The sequence below is a fragment of the Coregonus lavaretus genome, assembly GCF_964263955.1.
Source record: "Coregonus lavaretus genome assembly, chromosome: 36".
NCBI lineage: Eukaryota > Metazoa > Chordata > Actinopteri > Salmoniformes > Salmonidae > Coregonus > Coregonus lavaretus.
In genome coordinates, this window is record NC_140023.1 from 14199911 (window position 1) to 14222801 (window position 22891).

At 41.9% G+C, this 22891-nt stretch overlaps 1 protein-coding gene across 3 annotated transcripts in view; it reads left to right on the forward strand.

The window, feature by feature from the left end:
• Positions 1–2553: 2553 nt before the first annotated feature.
• The window catches only part of slc17a5 (solute carrier family 17 member 5), a 583343-nt gene continuing 563005 nt past the window's right edge, over positions 2554–22891 (forward strand). For 2 of the 3 annotated variants that reach the window (XR_014610727.1, XM_084153397.1), the window contains exons 1-5: positions 2578–2766; positions 15728–15921; positions 21313–21546; positions 21749–21836; positions 21984–22070. Coding sequence is in view for 2 of the 3 variants with exons in the window: in XM_084153397.1 (XP_084009523.1) it covers positions 2682–2766; positions 15728–15921; positions 21313–21546; positions 21749–21836; positions 21984–22070 (688 nt within the window). In the remaining variant the exon portion in view is untranslated. Of the gene's footprint in view, positions 2767–15727; positions 15922–21312; positions 21547–21748; positions 21837–21983; positions 22071–22891 lie in introns of all 3 variants that reach the window. The other variant, XM_084153398.1, reaches the window with a different exon arrangement.

The following is a 22891-nucleotide window of genomic DNA, read 5'->3' on the forward strand; positions in this document are numbered from 1 at the left end:
TGAGAGCCGGAATTCTTACTGATTGGTAGGTGATCAAATACTTATGTCATGCAATAAAATGCAAATTAATTACTTAAAAATCATACAATGTGATTTTCTGGATTTTTGTTTTAGATTCCGTCTCTCACAGTTTAAGTGTACCTATGATACAAATTACAGACCTCTACATGCTTTGTAAGTAGGAAAACCTGCAAAATCGGCAGTGTATCAAATACTTGTTCTCCCCACTGTATGTATATATTCTTAAATTCCATTGCTTACTAGTTTTGTGTGTATTGGGTATATGTTGTGAAATTGTTAGATATTACTTGTTAGATATTACTGCACTGTCGGAGCTAGAACCACAAGCATTTCGCTACACCCGCTATAACTGCTATCTGCTAAACACCTGTATGTGACAAATACAATTTGATTTGATTTGAACTTTTGCAGAGTATGAGATTATCATTCCCCTAATGTACGCCTTAAAAGCATCCCAAATTATATCTGGGATCGGCTTTTCTCTGTCCTTTATGCCTACATTTGTAATGGTAAAGGTTTTTGTTTTTTCATTTACATATTTATTACATTTTGGGTCTTGAAGATGCGCTCTGTTCATTCTCCATATTCTGTCGCTAAGTGTATTTTATGTAAGGCGTAATTAAGCATGATAACGGAGAATGATCCAAAATCATATGTCATGGATTTTTGAACCCAGTACATTTTTGAGAACATTTTTGGAAATAAAAATGTAGTCAATTCTTGAATAGCTTTTCTTACTTTGAGAAAAAAAGTAGTAGTATTTTGTAGGTGGCAGCATAGGCTTCTCCAACCCAGCTCTTCTTTAAATATTTCATTTTCATGTTTTTTATGTAACTATTGCAGGAAAACCACATCTGTTGACCATCTCTTTAAGTGTTCAAGAACCATATACTTATTTTCCCATCATGGAGCCCGTGCACATTCCATGTAATAAGTTGGATTTTGTTGGTCTTTACTTCTATAAAATCAAAGTTAACCTTGTCTATTCTATCTATCATTGAAGAACCGGATAAAACATTGTAGCAGACGTCATATGAGGGTGGTGGGAATTCCATGGAATGGGAGAGTCATAGTATGAACACATCGTTATTGTATACATTACATATACACTGAGTGTACAAAACATTAGGAACACCTTCCTAGTATTGAGTTGCACCCCCACCCCCCCACCCCTTTTGACTCTGTACCGGTATCCCCTGTATATAGCCTCCCTACTGTTATTTTATTTTACTGCTGCTCTTTAATTACACAGTTGTGTCAAGTTGACTGGTAGTGGATCTCTACTCTGAATATCTCATTCCATCTCATCCCACAGATGCTCAATTGGATTGAGATCTGGTGACTGGGCAGGCCACTGCAGTAAGCTGGATTCACTATCATGTTTGTGGAACCATTCCTGGACAATCGTAGCCTTGTGGCATGGGGCATTATCCTGCTGGTAAAAATCAATTTGCAGATTGATACACTGCTGCCATGAAGGGTTGCACCTGATTGGCAATGATGTCCAGATATCCTGTGGCATTCAAACATTGCTCCACTTTTATCAAGGGGCCCAATGTGTGCCATGAAAACACATCCCACACTATACCACCACCAGCCTACAATGTTGACACGCAGCATGATGGATGCATATAATCATGTGGTTTGACTGACTGAAGTGGATTTAACAGGTGACATCGATAAGGGATCATAGGCTTTACCTGGTCAGTCTGTCATGGAAAGAGCAGGTGTTCCTAATGTTTTGTACTCTCAATCTGATGTCCAGAAGTGCTTAGCAGTCATATGTGATAATAGTATGAACTTTTTGTACTAAAAAAGTAAAGATAAAAACGATAAAAGTCACTAAATAGCAAAGTTAAGTTGGAACTCATAAGATGTCGCCCTTCTCCATCAGCGCCATCTTATCGAACTAGCTAAAAAATGCTAAACTCCAATGTAAAGCCCAGGAGGCAACCATCACGTCAGATCGTGAAATGCACATTCAAATAAATGTTTACATGGCCAAATTATTAGAAAAAGTGGAGATGAGGAAGATATGGAGATGAGGAAGATATGGCAGTGGATGCCCTGCAGCTTGCTGAGAATGTCGATCATCAGTTGAGGGATCCTGAAACAATGTTCATGAAGATGGTGGATTTTGTTGCGGTTATTGCGCAGGTGCTAAATTGTACTGGCCAAACAAGAAATCAAAGAAACTGGATATCATTGTAAATGTGGGTAAAGGGTTTTTGGATCTGCAGGACTTCATGGATGAGACATTGCAGGGAATACTATCTGAAGATGTCCCCCCCTCTCAGGCACCAGAGCCTGTGTAGGAATGTGAGTAGACATTTGAGTAAGACTGAGAATGTTTTCTAGTGTGTATGTGTGTGTATGTTTTGTTTACGTTTTATTATGAGTATGTTTTTCAACCTTCCCCCTTTTTTTGGAGGTAAAGCGGCTTAGTTTCACCCCATACAGTAGGTGGCGACAATGCGCCATTAGAGGATGTAGTCCGCCGTAAAACCCACCAAAGAAGAAGAAAATGAACTCACACCGGTTTCTCTCCAAATTTCCGGTTACAGTTCTCGTGATTCAATCGTTCATGTAGCTAGCTACCTCAGTGGATTTAATTCTGACTACAGGGAATGGCAACTCCAAACATTGAACTCTGATGTGCAATGGACCGATATACATCGGACACGGATATCGATGACCAAGAACAACCGTTGTTGCTCAGTCGACAAGATGATAAAGTCGAAAGAGGTGAGTGCGAGCTGAAACAGCTGCCTTGTTAGATAGATAACTAATATTTACAATCGGAGTACTTAAATTGACATAGGCTACAGAAAAATAGCCTACTAATTTACCAGCTAATTTCAAAACATTCGGCTAAATGATCTGCGTAACTAGCTAGCTACAGTAGCTAGCTAATGCCTCTGCTGCTTGCATACTGCCTCACCCTTTCCTTTGTTGACGAAAATCAGGTGATGATGGAAAGAAAGCGTACCCTAAACGCGCTTCAGCCCAGCTTGAACAAAACATTGAATCAGGTGCTCCACTGAGGGACTTATAAATCCCAAAACCATTCCTTACACCAGGACAGTTCAACTAAAAAGAAAAACGTATTTACACAGGAAATATTAGAGAGCTGTTCATTAAGACCGTTTTGCCTCGACTGTATGATTTACTGTAAACCATAGCCTTTAGCTACTTGTTTGATAAGCCCATGTCCATTTGCTATTAGTGACATTTATTATTGAAATGGCTAGTGGGGACCATAGTCCAAGGGCCACCCACAAAAAATGTGTTGTTCCGTGACCCAGAAAACCAAGTATTGGTAACTGCATATGTGGAGTCTGTCTGAAAGTGGGCGTTGTAAAATAAGTGGGTGGATCGACATAAATTAGTGTTTGGAAACCTAATCTAACGTAGCAGGCGTATAAAGACTGTTTTCACTAGCTACCACAGCCACATAGTCATCTGTATCGCAATAATGAATGGAAACAAAAATTAGCTTTTTGGTCTTAATTCAAGGTTAGGCATAATAGTAGCAGTGAGGTTAAGTTTAAAATCAAAATTTTAAGAAGATAAATTGTGGAAAGAGGCGGGGTTTAGGACTTTGTGGCTGTGGTAACTAGTGACTACCTACAAAGGTGCCTGAGGTGGATTGAAAATACTTTATTCCTGACCTGGCAACACCCGCTTTCTGCCAATGCTGTTAAGGGTAGGCTGGACAATAGAACGAGTCAAAATTCACCCAAGGCTGAAAAACGGCCAAAGAACGTTGGTTGAGCTGAGTAAGGGTGATGGAAACCTAACAGCTAATTGGGCAGATTGGTTGCCACTCAAGACCATTTTGCTTGGCTGCTTCCTTATAGGATGAATGAGTTTAAGTTTAGGAAAAGGGTTAGGTTTAGCTGAAATTCTACAAGGAAGCAGCCATGCAAAACAGTGTTGTGGCAACCAATCTGCCAATCAAATTTTATTTGTCACATACACGTGTTTAGCAGATGTTATAGTGGGTGTAGTGAAATACTTATGCTTCTAGCTCCGACAGTGCAGTAATATCTAACAATTACACAACATATACCCCAATACACACAAAAAAAGTAAGGAATGGGATTTAAGAATACATATATGGACAAGCAATGACAGAGCGGTATGGACTAAGATACAGAAGTATATTATAGAATAGAATGCAGTATATACATATGAGATGAGTAGTGCAAGATATGTAAACATTATTAAAGTGACTAGTGTTCCATTTCTTAAAGTGGCCAGTGATTTCAATAGGCAGCAGCAGCCTCTAATGTGCTAGTGATGGCTATTTAACAGTCTAATGGCTTTGAGATAGAAGCTGTTTTTCATTCTCTCGGTCCCAGCTTTGATGCACCTTTACTGACCTCGCCTTCTGGATGATAGCGGGGTGAACAGGCTGTGGCTCGGGTGGTTGATGGCCTTGATGATCTTTTTGGCCTTCCTGTGACATCGGGTGCTGTATGTGTCTTGGAGGGCGGGTAGTTTGCTCCCGGTAATGGGTTCGGCAGACCGCACCACCCTCTGGAGAGCCCTGCGGTTGTGGGCGGTGCAGTAGCTGTATCAGGCGGTGATACAGCCCAACAGGATGCTCTCAATTGTGCATTTAGGGTTTTAGGTGATAAGCTACATTTCTTCAGCCTCCTGAGGTTGAAGAGGCTCTGTTGCGCCTTCTTCACCACACTGTCTGTGTGGATGGTCCATTTCAGTTTGTGATGTGTACGCCAAGGAACTTGAAGCTTTCCACCTTCTCCACTGTGGTCCCGTCGATGTGGATAGGGGGGTGCACCCTCTGCTGTTTCCTGAAGTCCACGATCATCTCCTTTGTTTTGTTGATGTTGAGTGAGAGGTTATTTTCCTGGCACCACACTCCCAGAGTGTGTAGGCGGTCTCATCATTGCCTCTCCTCCGCCTGCAACGTTTGCGACGTTTTGTGTCAGCCGCTGGGATCAGTTCAGTTGCCCTGGGGAGAGCAAACAAAGGATCTGCTTCGGGAAAGTCGTATTCCTTGTCGTAATGCTGGTGAGTTACCGCCACTGATATCCCAAAGTTTTCCCCGGCTGTATGTAATGATCCAAAACACTTTCTGAGCTAATAATGTAAAAAATAATACATAAAAAAACAAAATACTGCAAAGTTTCCTAAGAGCTAGTCGCGAGGCCGCCATCTTCGTCGGCACCAGGTACAACAGCATCATATCTCGTATGATTACGTGATTCGTCCGGTACATCCTAAATATCTATCTGCAGACTGCGGTTACTACATGCCATGCCCACTACGCGTCACTACACGCCGGGCACACTGTCATTGAGGCTGGTAGCTCTATCTCTGGCCCACACTCCAGGTGGCGGTAATGCACCAATAAAGTTGGATGCCAACCGCCGAAAACCCCACAGAAGGAGGCTGCTAGCTAGCTAGGACACCGGTACACAGTGTCCTTCGCCCCGCCTGCCGAGCACTGCTTTCCCACAGTTCTGTTAACATTACGGCGAGGGAAGTAGCTAGCTAGTGTAGCCAACCCAACTCTTGCGTGGCACTACCCTCCCCATAACGTTCAAATAACTGCGGGAAATCAGTGCTCGGCAGGCGGGGGCGAAGGACACTGTGGTCACCAAGGTCCTAGCTAGCTAGGAGCCTCAATGGCAGTGGGAGCGGTAGTGACACGTAGTGGCCGCACCATATAGTGGCCGCTGCATGTAGTAACTGCAATCCCCAGATAGATCTGGGGCTGGGCGGTATACCGTATTTGACGATATACCGGTATTGATGCACTGACCGGTTTGGGTTTTTACTTTACCTTCTATAATGGTATTTGAATGTTTGGTTTGTTAAATGTGATACGCCTTTTTTTAATAGTTTACTTCGCTACTTGAGTCATCTCTATCCTCTCTCTCAATGCCGCTTTCCAGACAGACCTAGCCCCGCCCCTTTCACTCAAGACAAGGGGAGTATTTGTTGTTCCTCAAGCAGGAGACGCTTGCGTTCAGTCTGCATGGTCAATGCAGCACATTCAACGATGTTGATGGCAACGATGCTGTTTTCACTTTACTTCTTACTATAAATCCACTAGCGTTCTATAATTACACTATTAGTTTGTATTTGCATCTGCAAACAGCTAGTTTTGTCTTTTCTTAGCAAGTTGGGCCAAAATCCTGTTAGCCGCTAATGCTAATCGCTAGCTAGCTAATAAATGTACTGAGTCAGAGCAAACTTAATTAGCTACACAGCCTGTAAATACCAGTGATGGTGTAGACCTAAATCAGCATGTTGTTTGTGTAACAGTGTCTTCTAAATTAGAGGAATACGCGAAACAATGTTAGCTACATGAAGTAGCTAAGAGAGAACATCCAATGTAGCCAGATTATAGGGTACCGTAGGAAACACTTGTCAACAGTTCCTACCCTGTCACAATAAATTCCTCCCTGGCATTTTCATTCGTTGTCATGTCAAACAACACTGTATTAAAATTGCCCACTATTATATTCTATATAATTAGAATAATCATTCGATTTCCATGATTCCAGTTCATCCAAGTGTTTCGCTCTAAATCGCAAGTCAAATCGCAGTTGCAACATTTGGTTAAAAATAAGGCCTAGATTGTTTGCCCATATCGTGCAGCCCTACGTGGCAGTGTGGAAATTAGTGCAACAAATGCAGAAATTGATAAATGCTGACAATTGTTTTGGTTGATGTTGAATTGAACAGTATAAAACAATCAGAATGGAGAAAGACCCATTGAAATCACTTAGAATGTATGTTGCCAACCTAGGGTCACGCACTACTCAAAGAAAATTCGGAACTTTTATTATTCAAAAACATAAAATGCTGTCATACCGTCGATTTTATTTTTACATAGCGTGATATGATATTTTGCCCATATCGCCCAGCCCTAGATAGACCCTACTTGGTACTACATGCGTTGCTTTCTGCAAGCATGGGAACGTGTGTAACAATTGTAACCAAGATGTAACATGGCAACCTCATAATGTTGCCAGGGGAATTTACCCAAAATGCACTATGATTTCAAAATCGTACCTTTTTGATTTATAATATTTAGTTAATGTGCAAATAGGCGATATGCACAGGCGAGCATGACGTATTTCCGGTTAAATCTCAGGATGGATGTAAACTTCCGGTTATCGTAGAATGCTGTGCTACCGTATATGCTAGCATTGTATGCTAGCATTGTATGCTTGTCGTCCAAAACATCCGAAACGCTTAATTTTCGTTGTTGTTGTTGTTTATCTTAATGTTTATGTTAATGTTTTTACTTGTAATACTTCGTCTTGACTTATAACACGATGACGTGTAAACGTACGAAAGTGTCCTTTCAAAAACGGGATGACAGCTCTTCCAGCCATCACTGCTGTGTGCCGCAATGTACAGTGTCTGTCAGATGCAATTCTTCTGTTAGTTTTTTTTTACTTTTCCCAAAGACAGTGAATTACATAAACGGTGGGTGATTAACATTCGACGAGTCAACTTTCTTACAACAAACACACAAGTCTGCAGCCGACACTTTCTAAGTGAAGACGTGATAGAGCCTCCGACTCCAGCTGGGCGCAGACGTCTGAAGAAGGGAGCTGTTCCAGTGCTTTCAATGGACTTGCCAATAATAACAATGGCTTTCCTTCAATTTGTGTAGGCCATGGTCAAATCTCAGGAACTTGCAGTCTATGTAGCTGGCTACATTTGGGCATTTCATTTCAACTAGACCAAATGATGGTCGCTCAAGTGGGTCATATACCAGCCCATCAGGCGATGCACCCAGCCAAGGTTCGTCCGGATGCACGACTAGCCCACACGTTGTCAGATTTTTTTGAACTGCATAGTCCTTCAATGCACCTGCTTCCATTTCCAGCCCCCTTTTCATTAGTGGTGTTTGTCTTGTCCCTCTGATAATTCTATCTGCCAGTTTTTCTGCTGTGCTTGTACATCTAACATGGCTTACCTCCCGGAAATGTGAAGCAGTCACTCTCTCCTTCCTCAGTGAATGACACTCGGGTGTTTCACTTTGGCATCTGGTTGCTTCCTCAATCAGGTGTGACTGTGACAAAGTCACAGACAGAGAACTGAGGTGAAGCTTTTCTTGATCCGTCATGATCTCGTATGAACAGTCGGTTGGTTGTAAATGGTAACCGTCCAGTGGCACTTTTGGGAACGGTGGTGCATCCTCATGGATGACAACACTGTCAGGTGGAGGTGGTGGGTGTTGATATGACAGGATACTTCCAGTTTGTACCTTGCCAAAAATGGAGTCCACGAGTGGTTTGTCAGATGTGATGTTCATTCTGCAGATAAGGGGAAGAGAGTCTGGTTCCATGTCAGCATAGGCAGGTAGTGGGTTGAGGGTTGATGGGTCTGGTAGCTCACCGCTGTAGCCCTTGTAAAGTGTAGATCTGGAATAACAATATGAGGAAAAGTAAAGGGTTTACTAGGAAATACACCAGAATCTAACAGCGATTAATAACATTTATTTTGCAACACATTGTAGTCTGCCTATTTAATTGGACTCTGCATACCTAATTCCGCTTGCCGGAGTAGCATCTGGTTTGGGCTTCACTACAACCATGGCATCCACAGGTCCTGGCTTCACTCCCTATTTATTTATGAGATGGTATTAGGAGAGATGATAGTATGCATGTGACACAACTGTCTGGTATTGAAATGATACAAACCATTGTTTGTGGTTTATGCCACTTCTGCTCTGTTTCAGTGCACGAAAGTACAGGAGGGACGACAGACATGCCACATTCAGAGTAATGGGCAGTCTGATATAGTAATGCAACCAAATGATTGCATATCCCACACCCAGCCACACAGGAACAGTAGCTTTTAACAAGCACAACTGGCTGTGAATCACGCAATGTCATCTGAAATACACAGAAGCATAATTTCATGGGTTTTGAAAGACGAGGGTCTACAGCAGCAGGAGTAGGAGCAAAACTTGTTATTTTTACTGGTGTAAGCAACTTATCTACTGTCTCGTGTCACTTTTGTGCTTTCTGCATCACTTTCCTACTGTCTTGCACCACTTGGCTATACTGTCTCCCACCACTTACCTATTGTCTTGTGCCATTTACCTACCTTCAAACAGTATTGGCAGAGCAGTAGGAGAGTGGTGCAACATTGTAGCCTAGTACCAATAACAACAGTAGAGTGAAGGTTTTGCTCCTAATTCCTCTTGAAAAGTAGAAACATCAAGTACAAAAGCAAGGAAGTTGGGCCATATGTTTATAAAGAAAGAAGTAAAGATGACAGGACAGTTTTGAGTAGAACATCAGCAGTTTGAAGAATAGCTGAGTGGAATATGTTACTGTCATCAAGTCAGGAAAAAGTAGTAATCTCATTATTGTTTACATTTCAAACCAAACTCCCATTTGTTTACAACAGACCCAACAACAAAGCATGGCAATTCCCACTCAGCTACCCTGGTCTGTATTAGGCTACCACTGTTCAGCTATCTTGAAAACCACTAAAGTTCTAAAGTGTTCTCTTAGCAATGGCAATCAAAGCTGTGGTAACATTAAATGAGTAAAACATGTTGAACGGAACCTTGAACAAGTTCAACAGAACTTTGAACGTGTCACTTAATCTAGTCCTACTCTCAGCTGGTGTGGTGGCTTTAGTTTCTTCATGGAGCGGTAGCAGTGGGCTCTCACAGAGATCTCATTTGTAGCCCTGTTTTTACCTGATACTTTCATAAAAGTACAAACACATGAAGTGAGAGGTATATACACATGATTAAACTTTATTTAAAGCATGATTAACCTGAAGCAGGACTGAGTCATGACTTAAAACACCAAAGCAAGGCTTGGTGGGGGACGACGACAATACAGTTAAATATCGGGATGTTATTTTTGCGTATCGTATCCTCCTTAACTCTGCCTCTCCTTAGCCCCAGGAATCGACTTACAGTATGCACACAATAAGGTCGATTAGCCTACTGGGGCTGCGCTTCTCCTGTAGCAAAGCGAAGCCAGCATGCAGGAATCTACCACCCTTCACACATCCAATTTGTCAATCTGTTAAAAGGCCGTAACGTTTTTTTGTGACAGATCCAGAAAACGTTTCAATATTGGTTAAGTATATTGAGTTCAAGAACTAGGCTAAATAGCATATGGAAATACACTCAAGTGCGTTGCGGAAATGGATATCTGCTTTTTTGTCAGGTAAGAATTTAGGCATAGTCAGCCTGTTAGGCCTATGTAACTGTCTGGAAGTTGCCCCATAGTTTTTTTTGTGTCATCTTGATATACAGTGAGCTCCATAATTCATTGGACAGTGACCATTGTTTTGTTATTTTGGTTCTGTACTCTAGCACTTTGAGTTTGAAAGGATACAATGACAATGAGGGTGAAGTGCAGACTGTCAGCTTTAATTTGAGGGTATTTTCATACATATCGGATGAACCGTTTAGAAATGACAGCACCTTTTGTACATGGTCCCCCCATTTTAAGGTACAACAAGTATTTGTTAAATTGGCTTCACAGATGTGTGTCGTTAGGCAGGTGTATTCATTTGTGTCGTTAGTGAATGCAGGAGAGCTGTTGATGAATAGTATTGATTCTAGACTTTGCTATTGCCTTTGGAGGTTGTTGTTGGGGTGTGACAACATGAGGAAGACAGCAGTGTCGATGCAAATGAAGTTGGCCATCATAAGTTTCAGAAATGAAAATCAATCTTTCAGGAACATTGCAAAAACCCTGGCCATGCCCTAGTCAACAGTTTGGTTCATCAATAACAAGAAAAAAAGTACCGGTGAACTCAATTATGTCAAAAGACCCGGTAGACCGAGGAAGACCACTGTAGTGGATGACTGGAGAATACTCTCTATGGTGAAGAAAAAAAACCTGATAACAGCCCAACAGATCAAAAACACTCTCCTGGATGCAGGTGTAGATGTGTCAAAGTCTACCATACGTAGAAGACTACACCAGCAGGACTACAGAGGGTAACACTACAAGATGCAAACCACTGATAAGCCTGAAGAACAGAAAGGCGAGATTACAGTTTGCTAAAAAGCACCTAAAAGAGCCCCAAGAGTTCTGGAAAAAAGTATTGTGGAGAGATGAGACAAAGATTAACATGTACCAGAGTGATGGAAAGACAAAAGTGTGGAGAAAAAAAAGAAATACCCATGATCCAAAGCATACCACCTCATCCATGAAACATGGTGGAGGGGGTGTTATGGCTTGGGCCTGTATGGCTGCCGGTGGAACAGGCTCACTTGTCTTCATCGACGATGTGACTGCAGACAGAAGTAGAACAATTAATTCTGAAGTCTACAGAAATATTTTATCTGCTCAGATAAAACCAAATGCCTCCAAACTCATTGGACGGCACTTCATCATGCAACAAGACAATGACCCTAAACATACTGCTAGAGCAACAAAGGGGTTTTTGATGGCCAAAAAGTGGAAAATCCTGAAGGCAATAAGTCCCCGAAACAAGCAGGAACTGAAGATGACTGCAGTACAGGCCTGGCAGAGCATCACCAGGGAAGATACCCAGCGTCTGGCGATGTCGATGCATCGCAGACTTCAAGCAGTCATTGCGACCAAATATTAACAATGATTACTTTATTCTACATTATGTTAAACCGTCCAATGTTTTTTAATGCCCGAAAATGGGGGGGACCATGTACAAAAGCTTCTATAATTCCTAAACTGTTCATCCGATATGTATGAAAATACCCTCAAATTAAAGCTGACAGTCTGCACTTCACCCTCATTGTCATTGTCTCCTTTCAAACTCAAAGTGCTAGAGTACAGAACCAAAATAATAAAAACATTGTCACTGTCCAGTGAATTATGGAGCTCACTGTAATTTGGAGTGGGGAGAGTGGTAGTGGTGGGAGAAGTAGGCCTAATCCAGTGTTTCCCAAACAGGAGTAGGGCCTACAAGCAGCCTACCATGTGAACAGCAGTTGAATATGGGGGACACAATCTCACCTTTTAGTTAACCAACCACCCTACCTTCTCTGTGTAGTCAGTGCCACTGTTTTAATATTTCTCCACGGTCTTGTGTTTTGCATTTTCTTCTTGCCAGCAGTTTATTGTTTGTGTCACGGGTTGTAGAACAAGTATCATTTACAACTGTTGCAGGTTTATTTTAAAACAACCAGGTTTTTTTAACTGGTTTACCAAGCATTTGTTTCCTATGCACTATTTACCAATATTACCATATTCAGCTGTCAAATATTTATTCTAGACCTGTTGGCTCCTCAACTGTCAGAAGTAGCCTATAGGCCTAACCATTTAAATGAACAGGGAGCCTTCACTCTGAGCTGCAGGTCTTATCGTTCCTTCAGGTTCCAGGTTTAGATCCTCCATGGTAAAGAGTAGACAGACACGAGACACCATTTCATTCCCACAGCCATATCCATTTTGAATGGTGGTCATGAGAGGAATAGTTGTCAGGCTGCATGAAACAAGCTTGTGTTCTGGAAGGAATGCTTTGGGTAATAAAAGGATGCCATGATTCAACAATAACAATCTTCAGCCATAGTTAATGGTACTAAAAACAGAGATATGCTGTAGAACAGTGTTTCCTCAGAAAACATTTGTAGCCGTGGGTCACAAAGGGGCTCCGAGGTCCAGGCCTGGAATTTCGTGATTTTATGGGCAAGGCCATTTGGCCTACAAAAGGTGCCCAATCTGCCTGGGCACCAAGGCCATCTGCTAGGGCACGAAGGCCATTAACCAAAATAGCCAATTACTACATTTATTTGAAAACCGAAAAACTGTAGCTATTCTCTTAAGAAAAACATAAGTGGTATGTAAATGTCCATAAATAATTAGCCTACATGTTGAAGTGTAGGTGATAGCCTTTGGCTACATCCTGTCATGTCCAGACCTATGCTGACATGAGGGAGGCGCCTGAAAATGTAGCCAAACTTTAATTAGACTTAATTACATATTACACAGTACCATTCAAAAGTTTGGACACACCTACTCATTCAAGGGTTTTTCTTTATTTTTTACTATTTTCTACATTGTAGAATAATAGTGAAGACATCAAAACTGTTATGACACATATGGAATCATGTAGTAACCAAAAAAGTGTTATACAAATCAAAATATATTTTATATTTGAGATTCTTCAACGTAGCCACCCTTTGCCTTGATGACAGCTTTGCAGAATCATGAGGAATGCTTTTCCAACAGTCTTGAAGGAGTTCCCACATTTGCTGAGCACTTGTTGGCTGCTTTTCCTTCACTCTGCGGTCCAACTCATCCCAAACCATCTCAATTGGGTTGAGGTCGGGTGATTTTGTTTAACACTTTTTTGGTTACTGCATGATTCCATGTGTTATTTCATAGTTTTGATGTCTTCACTATTATTCTACAATGTAGAAAATAGTAAAGATAAAGAAAAACCCTTGAATGAGTAGGTGTGTCCAAACTTTTGACCGATACTGTATATATACAAAAGTATGTGGACACCCCTTCGAATTAGTGGATTCGGCTATTTCAGCCACACCCGCTGCGGACAGGTGTATAACATTGAGCACATAGCCATGCAATCTCCATAGACAAACATTGGCATTAGAATGGCCTTACTGAAGAGCTCAGTGACTTTCAACATGGCACCGTCATAGGATGCCACCTTTTCAACAAGTCAGTTCATCAAATTCACAGAATTGCACCGCAGAGTGCTGAAGCGCGTAGCGTGTACAAATCGTCTGTCCTCGGTTGCAACACTCACAAAGGAGTTCCAAACTGCTTCTGGAAGCAACATCAGCACAAGAACTGTTTACCAGGAGCTTCATGGGTTTCCATGGCCGAGCAGCCGCACAAATGCCTACGATCACCATGCACAATGCCAAGCGCTGCCATTGGACTCTGGAGCAGTGGAAACGCGTTCTCTGGAGTGATAAATCACGCTTCACCATCTGGCAGTCCGACGGACTAATCTGGGTTTTCCGGATGCCAGGAGAACGCTACCTGCCCGAACGCTTAGTTCCAACTGTAAAGTTTGGTGGAGGAGGAATAATGGTCTGGGGCTGTTTTTCATGGTTCGGGCTAGGCCCCTTAGTTCCAGTGAAAGAAAATCTTAACGCTACAGCATACAATTACATTCTAGACGATTCTGTGCTTCCAACTTTGTGGCAACAGTTTGGGGAATGCCCTTTCCTGTTTCAGCATAACAATGCCCCTGTGCACAAAGCAAGGTCCATACAGAAATGGTTTGTCGAGATCGGTGTGGAAGAACTTGACTGGCCTGCACAGAGCCCTGACCTCAACCCCATCAAACACCTTTGGGATGAATTGGAACGCCGACTGCGAGCCAGGCCTAATCGCCCAACATCAGTGTCCGACCTCACTAATGCTCTTGTGGCTGAATGGAAGCGAGTCCCCTCAGCAATGTTCTAACATTGTTATTGCAATAAAGTATTGAGAAAAAAAGAGCAGAAGTAAAATTAAATAACAGTAGGGAGGCTATATATACAGGGGGGTATCGGTGCAGAGTCAATGTGCGGGGGCACCGGCTAGTTGAGGTAGTTGAGGTAATATGTACATGTAGGTAGAGTTATTAAAGTGACTATGCATAGATAATAAACAGACAGTAGCAGCGTATTACAGTTTTTAATGTCCCGTTGGTAGGATAACCGTAATCGTAAGTCATCCAATTTATTCTCAAATGATTGAAGATTGGCTAATAGGATTGATGGGAGCGGCAGCCCAAGGGCACAACCGCCGGGAAATTAGAGCCCTGCCAAGGCCCCCCCCGGATCATTTTTATGTGGAAGGACTGAGAAGCTCAGTTCTGGTGACTTGTTTTTAAAGGACATTAGTCTAAAAAAGTATTAAAATAAAATACCGCTGACACTATTTAAAATATAATTTCTACCTCCAGAAATGAGCCCAATAACATACTAGTAAAAATCGGTGTAATTTTTCTTTGTATATTGCACTGTGCATGGCTTTCTGTGGTTGCCACTACTCTTGCTCAACTAAAAATGTAATCTGTCTCATCACAAATGAAGTCTCTCTAAAATACGTTTTTTGAGGTATGGTGGCGTTTTACCCCAAGTTACCCTACAATTGACCCGTGTTACATTTAGCCCCACTCTCCTCTATGCACTCACAGCGAATTGCAGAGAGCTAACTTGCTTAACCATGCCACTACTAAGAAATATTGGTTTAAAATGGTGTAGTTTGTGCATATTCGTGCATAGTTGAGAAATAAATAAAGTAGGAATGGAAAGCTGGGATCCCCCTCATTTTAACAATGGCCATTAAAACTACAGTTTTTTCCCCCACGATTGCAAGAATTGTTGTTCTTTGACTGCTTGTTAGAATGCATGTTTCCCTCCCTATGGCACTTGTAACTTGAATGCGCCTCGAGAGGAAATATTTATCTAGCATAGAACACACAACAACAAGCCGACTAGGTAAATAGATAAACTATTCTACTATGGCATAGTCTGATTTTTCTATTCATTACTCGTTTTGTTTGTAAATGTGGACTGTTCTAGCATCTTTAAAGTGTGCCTCAGCAGAAATATCTTTCACTTCTGTTGAATATTGTGAAGGAAAAAATATGTAGCTCTCCTCTATGATCAACATTAGCCTAACATTCTCATCATTTATTTCCTGTGATATTGTACTGTGCCTGATCCAATGGATTACAGCATCACTCTCTACAACTCTCTCTTTCTCTGTGGTCTCCCCTCTCTCAGCCCCTGCCTGCTGCTCTTCGAGGTACGGTCTGTCCCTGCTCTCCTGTTATGGTTTCTTTGTGGCCTATGCCCTTAGGGTCAACCTGAGTGTTGCCATGGTGGATATGCTTAACAACACAGACGCCAGCGGCAACACCAGCAAATCCGTGTGTCCTGCACACTCCAGCCCTGCTCGCCCCAAACACAACCACACTGTGAGTACCACCAACCCAGCCCTGCTCGCCCCAAACACAACCACACTATGAGTAATGATGGGTTCTGACTTCTAAACTTGAAATATTGTTAATCATCAGTTATCCTATAGAAAGGAGGGGGGCCATAGTCTGGTTTATACACCAGAAGTTAATGGTTATCTGTAGGAGGAATGTATATGGTGGGGTCAATTAAGGTTGGATAGGAGCCAGGGGGCTCTGGAATGTACTGAGTAAAGGAGAGGCAATCACATGATTACAGTCACTGATAAGGGTGGAAAGCTGTGGATTAGTGAGAAATGGGGTTGAGGTCGGGTCACATTAAGGGAGAAGGAGCAGTTTATTACCCACATCACTTAACTTTCTGCCTAGCAATAAAGATGTAATGTTTAGAGGGAAGGAGGAGTTCACCTAAATTGGAATATATATACACACTGCTCAAAAAAATAAAGGGAACACTTAAACAACACAATGTAACTCCAAGTCAATCACACTTCTGTGAAATCAAACTGTCCACTTAGGAAGCAACACTGATTGACAATACATTTCACATGCTGTTGTGCAAATGGAATAGACAACAAGTGGAAATTATAGGCAATTAGCAAGACACCCCCAATAAAGGACTGGTTTTGCAGGTGGTGACCACAGACCACTTCTCAGTTCCTATGCTTCCTGGCTGATGTTTTGGTCACTTTTGAATGCTGGCGGTGCTTTCACTCTAGTGGTAGCATGAGACGGAGTCTACAACCCACACAAGTGGCTCAGGTAGTGCAGCTCATCCAGGATGGCACATCAATGCGAGCTGTGGCAAGAAGGTTTGCTGTGTCTGTCAGCATAGTGTCCAGAGCATGGAGGCGCTACCAGGAGACAGGCCAGTACATCAGGAGACGTGGAGGAGGCCGTAGGAGGGCAACAACCCAGCAGCAGGACCGCTACCTCCGCCTTTGTGCAAGGAGGAGCAGGAGGAGCACTGCCAGAGCCCTGCAAAATGACCTCCAGCAGGCCACAAATGTGCATGTGTCTGCTCAAACGGTCAGAAACAGACTCCATGAGGGTGGTATGAGGGCCCGACGTCCACAGGTGGGGGTTGTGCTTAGAGCCCAACACCGTGCAGGACTTTTGGCATTTGCCAGAGAACACCAAGATTGGCAAATTCGCCACTGATGCCCTGTGCTCTTCACAGATGAAAGCAGGTTCACACTGAGCACATGTGACAGAGTCTGGAGACGCAGTGGAGAACGTTCTGCTGCCTGCAACATCCTCCAGCATGACCGGTTTGGCGGTGGGTCAGTCATGGTGTGGGGTGGCATTTCTTTGAGGGGCCGCACAGCCCCCCATGTGCTCGCCAGAGGTAGCCTGACTGCCATTAGGTACCGAGATGAGATCCTCAGACCCCTTGTGAGACCATATGCTGGTGCGGTTGGCCTTGGGTTCCTCCTAATGCAAGACAATGCTAGACCTCATGTGGCTGGAGTGTGTCAGCAGTTCCTGCAAGAGGAAGGTATTGATGCTATGGACTGGCCCACCCGTTTCCCAGACCTGAATCCAATTGAGCACATCTGGGACATCATGTCTCGCTCCATCCACCAACGCCACGTTGCACCACAGACTGTCCAGGAGTTGGCGGATGCTTTAGTCCAGGTCTGGGAGGAGATCCCTCAGGAGACCATCCGCCACCTCATCAGGAGCATGCCCAGGCGTTGTAGGGAGGTCATACAGGCATGTGGAGGCCACACACACTACTGAGCCTCATTTTGACTTGTTTTAAGGACATTACATCAAAGTTGGATCAGCCTGTAGTTTGGTTTTCCACTTTAATTTTGAGGGTGACTCCAAATCCAGACCTCCATGGGTTGATACATTTGATTTCCATTGATAATTTTTGTGATTTTGTTGTCAGCACATTCAACTATGTAAAGAAAAAAGTATTTAATAAGATTATTTCATTCATTCAGATCTAGGATGTGTTATTTTAGTGTTCCCTTTATTTTTTTGAGCAGAGTATGTATGTGTATATATATATACACACAATTGAAGTCGGAACTTTACATACACCTTAGCCAAATACATTTAAACTCAGTTTTTCACAATTCCTGACATTTAATCCTAGTAAAAATTCCCTGTCTTAGGTCAGTTAGGATCACCACTTTATTTTAAGAATGTGAAATGTCAGAATAATAGTAGAGTGAATGATTTATTTCAGCTTTTATTTATTTAATCAAATTCCCAGTGGGTCAGAAGTTTACATACACTAAATTAGTATTTGGTAGCATTGCCTTTAAATTGTTTAACTTGGGTCAAACGTTTCGGGTAGCCTTCCACAAGCTTCCCACAATAAGTTGGGTGAATTTTGGCCCATTCCTCCTGACAGCTGGTGTAACTGAGTCAGGTTTGTTGGCCTCCTTGCTCGCACACACTTTTTCAGTTCTGCCCACACATTTTCTATAGGATTAAGGTCAGGGCTTTGTGATGGCCACTCCAATACCTTGACTTTGTTGTACTTAAGCCATTTTGCCAAAACTTTGGAAGTATGCTTGGGGTCATTGTCCATTTGGAAGACCCATTTGCAACCAAGCTTTAACTTACTGACTGATGTCTTGAGATGTTGCTTCAATATATCCACATAATTTTCCTTCCTCATGATGCCATCTATTTTGTGAAGTGCACCAGTCCCTCCTGCAGCAAAGCACCCCAACAGCATGATGCTGCAACATGGTGTTCTTCGGCTTGTAAATTCCCCTTTTTCCTCCAAACATAACGATGGTCATTATGGCCAAACAGTTCTATTTTTGTTTCATCAGACCAGACTACATTTCTCCAAAAAGTACGATCTTTGTCCCCATGTGCAGTTGCAAACCGTAGTCTGGTTTTTTTAATGGCGGTTTTGGAGCAGTGGCTTCTTCCTTGCTGAGCGGCCTTTCAGGTTATGTCGATATAGGACTCGTTTTACTGTGGATATAGATAGTTTTGTACCTGTTTCCTCCAGCATCTTCACAAGGTCCTTTGCTGTTGTTCTGGGATTGATTTTCACTTTTCGCACCAAAGTACGTTAATCTCTAGGAGACAGAACGCGTCTCCTTCCTGAGCGGTATGGCGGCTGCATGGTCCCATGGTGTTTATATATTGTTTGTACAGATGAACGTGGTATCTTCAGGCGTTTGGAAATTGCTCCCAAGGATGAACCAGACTTGTGGAGGTCTACAATTGTTTTTTCTGAGGTCTTGGCTGATTTTATTTTTATTTTCCCATGATGTCAAGTAAAGAGGCACTGAGTTTGAAGGTAGGCCTTGAAATACATCCACAGGTACACCTTCAATTGACTCAAATGATGTCAATTAGCCTATCAGAAGCTTCTAAAGCCATGACATCATTTTCTGGAATTTTCCAAGCTGTTTAAAGGCACAGTCAACTTAGTGTATGTAAACTTCTGACCCACTGGAATTGTGATACAGTGAAATAGTCTGTCTGTAAACAATTGTTGGAAAAATGACTTGTGTCATGAACAAAGAAGATGTCCTAACCGACTTGCCAAAACTATAGTTTGTTAACAAGACATTTGTGGAGTGGTTGAAAAACAAGTTTTAATGACTCCAACCTAAGTGTATGTAAACTTCCGACTTCAACTGTGTGTGTGTATATATATATATATATATATATATATATATATATATATATATATATATATATATATATATATATATATATATATATATATATATATATATATATATATATATATATATATATATACACACAGTTGAAGTCGGAAGTTTACATACACTTAGGTTGGAGTCATTAAAACTTGTTTTTCAACCACTCCACAAATGTCTTGTTAACAAACTATAGTTTTGGCAAGTCGGTTATCAGCCGTTTACAGCTACAATCGCCATTTACAACATTAACAATGTCTACACTGTATTTCTGATGAATTTTTAAATGGACAAAAAAATTGCTTTTCTTTCGAAAAGAAGGAAATGTCTAAGTGACCCCAAACTTTTGAACGGTAGTAATATATATATATATATATATATATATATATATATATATATATATATATATATATATATTACTACCGTTCAAAAGAAGGAAATGTCTAAGTGACCCCAAACTTTTGAACGGTAGTAATATATATATATATATATATATATATATATATATATATATATATATATATATATATTACTACCGTTCAAAAGTTTGGGGTCACTTAGACATTTCCTTCTTTTCGAAAGAAAAGCAATTTTTTTGTCCATTTAAAAATTCATCAGAAATACAGTGTAGACATTGTTAATGTTGTAAATGGCGATTGTAGCTGTAAACGGCTGATTTTTAATGGAATATCTACATAGGCGTACAGAGGCCCATTATCAGCAATCATCAGTCCTGTGTTCCAATGGCACGTTGTGTTTGCTAATCCAAGTTGATCATTTTAAAAGGCTAATTGATTATTAGAAAACACTTTTGCAATTATGTTAGCACAGCTGAAAACTGTTGTGCTGATTTTAAAGAAGCAATAAAACTGGCCTTCTTGAAACTAGTTGAATATCTGGAGCATCAGCAATTGTGGGTTCGATTACAGGCTCAAAATGGCCATATCTCAGACTGTCCATCTTAATCTTTTCTTTTAATTGGCCAGTCTGAGATATGGCTTTTTCTTTGCAACTCTGCCTAGAAGGTCCTGTAATCGAACCCACAATTGCTGATGCTCCAGATACTCAACTAGTCTCAAGAAGGCCAGTTTTATTGCTTCTTTAATCAGCACAACAGTTTTCAGCTGTGCTAACATAATTGCAAAAGTGTTTTCTAATAATCAATTAGCCTTTTAAAATGATAAACTTGGATTAGCAAACACAACGTGCCATTGGAACACAGGACCGATGGTTGCTGATAATGGGCATCTGTACGCCTATGTAGATATTCCATAAAAAATCAGCCGTTTCCAGCTACAATAGACATTTACAACATTAACAATGTCTACACTGTATTTCTGATCAATTTGATGTTATTTTAATGGAATTTATTTTTGCTTTTCTTTCGAAAACAAGGACATTTCTAAGTGACCCCAAACGTTTGAACGGTAGTGTATATGTATGTGTGTGTTGGTTGGAACATGTTTTTTTGTCTGTGCAGCTGTCTGAACCATTGGGCGAATAAACTTGGTTTGAGCTTTCTGTAGTAGTCCGTGCATTTTTACCATGTATTTGTCAGAACCTAACAGTAACAATGTAAAACCACGACCACTATGACTGCACACATTACACAACCACACTATGACTGACTGTAACACTTAATCACGGCACCACATGATTAGCAACCACAACTGTGTTGACTGTCCTGTTTGCTCTGGCCAGACAGACAGTAAGCATTAGCTGTGTGTTTGTGTGTGTCTGGCAGGCCAGTGTGTATGACTGGGACTCTGAGACCCAAGGCTGGATCCTGGGCTCCTTCTTCTACGGCTACATCCTGACTCAGATCCCAGGGGGCTACCTGGCACGCAAGTATGGGGCCAAATGGCTACTGGGCCTAGGAATCCTGGGAACTGTAGTCTTCACCCTCCTCACCCCCGTGGCTGCCGACCTGGGCGCAGGCTACCTTATCGCTGTCAGAGTGCTGGAGGGTATCGGAGAGGTAGTGTGTGTGTACATGCAAGATCGCTATAAGCTTTGTCAAGTACTCATGATAACTCACTCTATAGCATCTGTATGACCTCTAATCACACATTTTAAAAAATGTGGTTTCCTTTGCTCACAATGTTAATCTGATTACTTCTCAGTGTGTACCGAGTCTGTGCGCAGTCTTAACCCAGGGATATTTTTGTGTTTGTCAAAAGGGAGTGACGTTTCCAGCCATGCACGCCATGTGGGCATTTTGGGCCCCACCAATGGAGAGGAGCCGATTGCTCACCATCGCTTACACTGGTAATGCTCACTCCTATCCCACCCTGCACACACACACCATTTCTTACTCTGGGAACTCACTCATGTTTGCATGTGTAGCTTATACTTTTCCTAAATGTAGGTGATTTTTTTTCACAAGGCAGTTTAATAAAATACTCCTCTCTCCAGGTGCTCAGCTGGGTACAGTGGTCGCCCTTCCCCTGTCTGCTCAGATCTGCTTCTACCTCGACTGGACCTGGGTCTTCTATATCTTTGGTAAGGCCAGCAGAGGATTTTCCGTAGTGTTAGCTTTGTGCAGTTTGGTCCAGAGAGACAGTTTTGTCCTTTTTCATGCTTACACATGCAATGAATACAGACACTGTTTCCTTGTTTATACATTCCTTTTTTACGGAACATGAAGGGAAAAACAGTTATTGGAAAATATGATTGGGGTAAATTTAAGTGCATGTCACACAAAAAAATGGTGCCGACAGAGGGCTGCCTGGCTTCTAGTCCTTAGGAAACTTTGCAGTGTTTTTTTTTTTTATGTATTATTTCTTACATTGTTAGCCCAGAAAATCTTAAGTGTTATTACATACAGCCAGGAGGAACTATTGGATATCAGAGCAGCGTCAACTTACCAGCACTACGACCAGGAATACAACTTTCCCGAAGCGGATCCTTTGTTCGCACCACCCAGGGCATTTGAACTGATTCCAGAGGCCGACCCAAAACAACGCCGCCGGAGAAGAGGGAGCCGGAGCGGTCTCCTAGTCAGACTTAGGAGGCGCGCACACCACCCATCGCTTCCGAGTATATTACTCGCTTATGTCCAGTCCCTAGACAACAAAGTGGACAAGATCAGGGCAAGGGTTGCTTTCCAGAGAGACATCAGGGATTGTAACATACTCTGTTTCACGGAAACATATCTCTCTCGGGATATACTGTCCTCGTCCATACAGCCATCTGGGTTCTCAGTACATTGCGCCGACAGGAATAAACATCTCTCTGGGAAGAAGAAAGATGGGGGGGTATGTTTCATGACTAACGACTCATGGTGTAATTGTAACAACATACAGGAACTCAAGTCATTTTGT